Source organism: Dryobates pubescens, chromosome 6 (genome assembly GCF_014839835.1).
Source record: "Dryobates pubescens isolate bDryPub1 chromosome 6, bDryPub1.pri, whole genome shotgun sequence".
Lineage (NCBI taxonomy): Eukaryota > Metazoa > Chordata > Aves > Piciformes > Picidae > Dryobates > Dryobates pubescens.
The window spans coordinates 36,556,197-36,562,428 of record NC_071617.1 but is presented as its reverse complement, the minus strand read 5'-3'; the positions used below and the strand labels follow the sequence as shown (position 1 = coordinate 36,562,428).

The window sequence follows — 6,232 nt, the reverse complement described above, 5'->3', positions numbered from 1 at the left end:
AATATTTGGCAGAAACTAGAAGTTATTTCATCTATTATGTTATTATAAAAGGAGTAACCTACCTGTTGCCTTATTAGTTAAATGCAAACAAACATAACATTTAAATATATAAGCTTTATATTAGTAGCATGCCCTCACAGTTTCAGTCATCTTAAGGTACTCATTTTCCAATTACCCACTATCACAGGTCTCATTTTGCATTACTTTTTCAGAATCAATTGTAAAGTCACTTCTTGACTCCATTAACATTATTTTCACAGAATCATACAACTGTCAGGGTTGGAAGGGACCTCAAAGATCATCCAGTTCCAAACCCCCTGCCATGGGCAGAGACACCTCATACTAGATCAGGTTGCTCAGAGCCACATCCATCCTGGCCTTAAAACTTCCATGGATGGGACTTCTACCACCTCCCTGGGCAACCTATTCCAGTGTCTCACCACCCTCATGGTGAAGAGCTTCTTCTTAAAGATCCAGTCCAAACCTTCTACTTTTGCTTCATTACCTGATGTCCTAAAAGTCCCTCACCAACTTTCTTCTAGGCCCCCTTAAGATACTGGAAGGCCACAACAAGGTCTTTTTGGAGCCTTCTCTTCTCCAGACTGAATAGCCCCAACTCACTCAGTCTGTCCTCATAGGAGAGGTGCTCCAGCTCTCTAATCATCTTCGTAGCCCTTCTCTGAACACGTTCCAGCATGCCCAGATCCTTCCTGTAATAGGGCTCCAGAACTGGACACAGTACTCCAGGTGGGGTCTCACCAGAGCGAACTAGAGGGGAAGAATCACCTCCCTCAACCTGCTAGCTATGCTTCTCTTGATGCAGCCCAGGATGTGATTGGCTTTCTGGGCAGCAAGTACACACTGCTGGCTGATGTTTAGCTTCTCATCCAGCAACATCCCCAAGTCCTTTTCTTCAGGGCTGCTCTCAAACCAGTCACTGCCCAGTGTATATCAGTGCCTGGGATTGCCCTGACCCAGATGCAGAACCTTGCACTTGGTCTTGTTGAACTTCATGAGGTTGTCGTGGGCCCACCTCTCCAGCCTGTCAAGGTCTCTCTGGATGGCATGCCTTCCCTCCAGTGTGTCAGCCACACCACACAGCTTGGTGTTGTCGGCAAACTTTCCCTGTCATCTTCAAACCAAATTGCATTATTTCTTTTCCATACTGTGGTGGGTTGAAATTACCCCCACCTACTTCTGGAGAAATACCCCCAAAAATAAAATTGCCAGACCAGCTCAGTTGGAAGCAAATGAAGCTCTATTTACAAGCATGTTCAAATCTAGAAATATGAAATGCAATGAACATGTACAAGACATACAATATTTACATGTATTTACAATTTATAACACAAGAACCCCCCTGGAGAAAACCAGGGAGATACCAATAGCTTCCCCCTCTCCCCCCCACCCCAGACAAGGGAAGAGAAAGAGAAGAGAAACAGAGAGTAGCTTGTTAGTACTTGGCCATAACAAAGAAACACAGCCAAGGTCAGCAAGCCAGCAGAAGCAACCAGCTAGTTTCTGCTAGAGCGAAGGAGCCAGAATGAAAGAAAGTCTATACAACTAACTTTATGTTAGTTATCAGACCAATGGGATTATTTAGACCTTATCATTATTTTTCTTTTGCATCCAATGATAATTTATTTACATTCTACCACTTTCTACTCAGTCTGTGGAAAACTTCTAGGCATCAGCCTAAAACTGCCACACACACTTGTAACAGTTTGAAGGGGGAACTTTAGCCTAGTCCCTGACTGCAAGGACTGAAAATAAATTACTACTGGATGTAAAAGGAAAATGATGACAAGGTGTTTATAATTAATTAGATTGCTAATGGGAATATAGAGCAGAGGTATAAACAGTTCCTTCTTTTCTTCTCCTGTTGCTTCTGCATGCATCTTTTCTCTCCCTCTCCCATAGCTTTGCCAGGGTATCTCTGTTCTGACTACTGTGTGAGGTAACCGGAAGGAGGGACGGAGTGGGGGGGAGGAAGTGAGAGGGTCCCCTGGAGCTGTCCAGGGGGTTCTGAGGAGTTTCTGTGTTGTTTAGCAATTATAAATACATATGTATTGTACATATATTGTATATTTAGTACCTATTCATTGCATTTCACATTTCTATATTTTGGTTTGCTTGTACATATAACTTCATTTGCTTCCATCCCAAACTGAGCTAGTCTGGCAATTTTCATCTTGGGGGGTAATTTCAACCCACCACAATACTTCACAAAGTAGTTCTGTCAAGAGCTCTTTTTCCAGGTGTGAATACATTTCAATATGTATATAGAGCCCAAGAAAATATAGTTACACAGATTTTATTTTAATTATAAGCACTAAGTTGGAAGCTGAGCTTTGTTGTATTTTAAAATGCATATTGCAGGTAACTGCCAGGCTATCTTGCTGCTAACACAAAGCTCTCAAACATTAGAGGAGAAGGTCTTAAGCTTCATCTACTATCAACATTGAAATGTAGTCTCTGTAGCGAATGGTATTTGTTTCTGGATCTAGAGCAGTGGACAGCATGTCCTCCATTTCTTCCTGACTAAAGGGCTCACCTGAAAGACAGCAGAGAATAACACTTTGTCTTCTAAATGTTCTTTTGAATGGTGGTAAGTTACATCCTTTTTCCTTTGCAAGAATCTCCTTTTGGTTCTCACACAGAGAAGAAAAGGATCAATACTAAGGATCCAATTCCTTCGCTTTTACCAATGCACATCAAGCAAGCTGGTCCAAGGGGAAAGAGACAAAGGGCTTGGATCTTCTGATGTCTTTCTAGTTCACAGACTCCAAAACATCCTGTTTCTCTCTACCACAAGGATTTTAAAACAACCGTTTTTGTCAGGATCAATCATTCTGATGTGTACCATTAGAATTATTATCTCTTATTTGGCTATCCTTGCACGTGTATATACATCACAAAAGGCTTCTGGTTCTTCTTTTTCAGGAGCTTCAAAGCTGCTGATGGCCTACTTCACCCTTCTTTGAGAAGAAGGCTCCCTTCTGAGGGTAAGTCTTGTGCAAAGCCTGCACATACTTGAGGCCTGCAGGCATGAGTCAGCCATGCAAGAAAAGCAGGCTCTTCAAGGTATATTGAGGATTACATGATACATAACTTAAATATGGTCTTTGAATCTCTTTGTTTGTGTATGGCAGTAGAATTAAGATCAAGATAATGCAGGAATGAAAGAGCATTCCTAAATGAAACATCTGGAAATCTAAGGCACAATTTTACAAGAGAACAGAAAAAGAGTAACATCCATTAGGATGATGAAAGATGTGAACAGAATCATAAAATATCCACACAAGACTGAATTGTGACTCTTAATAACCTCTATCATATAGTGTCTGCAAGCGGGCACATAAACATTCTTTCCCTGCGTTATTCACCAGTGAAATGTTCTAGTCTGCAACCACTCCTGACAGCAACAGTATTTTTTGAAGAAAGCATATCTATTCACTCAAGTTTTGGCATGCAGAATGAGCACCTCAAGGTGCCATCTATATATGCAATGTTTATTTAATTCAAGTATTACAAAAGTCATGTTACCTTCTTGAGTCAAATACTTGACTAGCTCCTCTTTAGTAACATATCCACGTTTATTCTCATCCAAAGCCTTCAAAGAAAAAGAACAAAAGCCTTTAAAGAAAAAGAACCATAATGAATCAAGGATTAGAAACATCTTTCCAGCGATTAGGTGCTTGAATGTTTAGTTACAGACCTCAAATGCATGTAGAAGAACATCTTCTGGAATTGGCCGGTAGCTGAAACCATTAAATCAGAGAAGTTAACTCACTGTTTGCCAAGCTGCTGTACTGTTCTGAAAGAATGAAATACCAGCACTAAAGGGAAAGGAAAACTTATTTTCTATGAGTTTGTTTATCAAACATTTAATTACAGCATGACTTTTTGAAACTGTCCACACCTTTACCCCTTCGGTCTTTTATTGTACTCCTGTTTATTTTACCTTGTGCTAAGGAGCCAGATGAATGGCTTCTGCATGTCTGGACTGGCTGAAGGGGTTAGTAGAAATCAGTAATAGCTGAATCATTCCATATAGCCAATGCACTGAGCAGAAGACAGCCAAACCAAGAAAGCAAAGTTTTGTCCAGGTACACTGGTAGCTAGGCAACAGATCGCCTAGTGAGACTTTGACAGTCTAATGAGCTGATGATGAGCAAAGTAGGCTGGCAGCTATAAAAGAAGAAATCTATCACTATCAATTTTAGAGAGACAGGAGAACTGAGTACCTGCGTGCATGCATATGTGCGCTTGGTTTCAGAGCTGGAAAGGAAATCTGCACAACAATGGAGATCTTTCATAGCCCAGTAGATTCTCACCAACCCCAAGAATACTGAAGAGAAGTCATTGAAGCCAGGGAGGTTCTGTTTGACTGTTTCGTCCAGACCCTCCTCACACTTTTACTATCTAAAAATCAAATGTGCTAAGAAAAGGCCTTGTTCTTCGTGATGCAAATCTAGTGTGCCCTTGGACACAATGCCCCAAAAGATAAAGTAGATCTTGACAAGACTGCACTAGCCTGAGGAATGTGTATGGTTTGCTTTGTGTGTGTGTAACTTTGTGTGGAGCGTATATGGAGAAGAAGAAACCCTAGAGCACCAAGGAATCATTTTGTGAAGGGGAAATTTCTGACTCCATCACTGTGAAGCCAGAAACATGCCACAAAGGCCAGAGAAGGTAAAGATGCAGAAAGCTGAGAAGGCAATACACCTATACCAGCACACCCAGACCCAAACACTGCTGGCTGATCTGTGTCCAGGAACAGACACAAAGACTCTCAAGCAGAGCTCTAAGGCTGCAAGACAGTTTTGGGAAATCCTATAGCTATTTCCTGTGTAGAATACCCTCCTACCAAAGGCCTTTTGTATGTGAAATAACTTCTCAATATTGGAAAGACTAAGTTTTGCAAAACCCTTGGCTGCCATCTTTAAAAAAAGGTACATTCACCCTAGGTAACCTTGCCCTTGGTGTGCAATATCCAAATAGCACAAGTTCCTGTGCACGTGCAAAGATTTGTGTATACCTTTGAATAACGAATAGCAGCTTTGCTGTAGACTTTTAGACCCACAGCCTGTTAGAGTGCTAGTTGTGTATATTCCACAGTACTTGGAAGTAATTTTGAGACGTGAATATGAAGCTGATTTATACAATTTATCAAAAATACACTGTAACAGACTGTGTTTCTTAGTAACTGTAACTCACCTTCAGACAAAGCAATGCCTATGACCTTAATTTGCATATAAAATATTTCTGAGGAGCACAAAACAGTTGTGCAGCAGCAAGTTAATTCAGAGCCACATTAAAAATACAAAAGATACATGTTGCCACAATTTGTGATTATAACATGGTCTTATTTACATCACCCACGCAACAGAATTTTACAAAGTAGACAAAGTAATTTGAAAACAAAATCAATCCATCTATCTAACATAAAATGAGTTTAAATAACAGCAACAGTAACAGAAAAATCTGTGCTCCTTCCAATTACATAAAATTCAGAATCAACCCTGACAATCTGGAGTAAACTACAGACACAGAAAATCCACTTCCCATTACCTTCTGTTAAGTAGGACTTTTGTCATCACTGGAAGAAATTTTTCCAGGTGAATGTATCCTGTTGGTGGTTCTTCTTCTACCTAAAAATAAAACTTAAGCATGGCAGGTTATATAACTCACTAGCAAACTAATATGAAAACCAGAAAACTGGAGTGGTCCCTGCATTAAAATTACAGAGTTAGACTTCGAATGTTTACATCAGGTTGCTAACATCACATGGCACCATAACATCTGAGTGAAATGCTTGTACCAAAGAGAAATTCAAGAAATAACATCCCAGGCAAAGCACAGGCCTGCTACTACACTATCAACAACTCAACATTGCCCTCTTGTGCTTAGAACCCATTGATGAAAAGGAACTGGATGACTAGTAACTGGAATGGAATGGAATGGAATGGAATGGAATGGAATGGAATGGAATGGAATGGAATGGAATAGAATAGAATAGACCAGGTTGGAAAAGACCTTTGAGATCATCGTGTCCAACCTGTCACCCAACACTAATCAACTAAACCATTGCCCTAAGTGCCCCATCCAGTCTCTTCTTAAACACGTCCAGTGATGGTGACTCCACCACCTCCGTGGGCAGCACATTCCAATGGCCAATAACTCTTTTCTGTGAAGAATTTCTTCCTAACATCCATCCTAAACCTCCCCA

General features: G+C 40.6%; 1 protein-coding gene across 1 annotated transcript in view; it reads right to left on the bottom strand.

Moving 5' to 3' along the window:
- Window positions 1-2,345: 2,345 nt before the first annotated feature.
- Window positions 2,346-6,232, bottom strand: part of EFCAB2 (EF-hand calcium binding domain 2) — a 38,476-nt gene continuing 34,589 nt past the window's right edge. The window contains exons 4-7 of the mRNA XM_054162496.1: window positions 5,575-5,654; window positions 3,719-3,761; window positions 3,547-3,613; window positions 2,346-2,554 (exon numbers count right to left, since the gene is read on the bottom strand). Coding sequence (XP_054018471.1) covers window positions 2,439-2,554; window positions 3,547-3,613; window positions 3,719-3,761; window positions 5,575-5,654 — 306 coding nt within the window. The 3' untranslated portion in view covers window positions 2,346-2,438. The remainder of the gene's footprint in view (window positions 2,555-3,546; window positions 3,614-3,718; window positions 3,762-5,574; window positions 5,655-6,232) is intronic.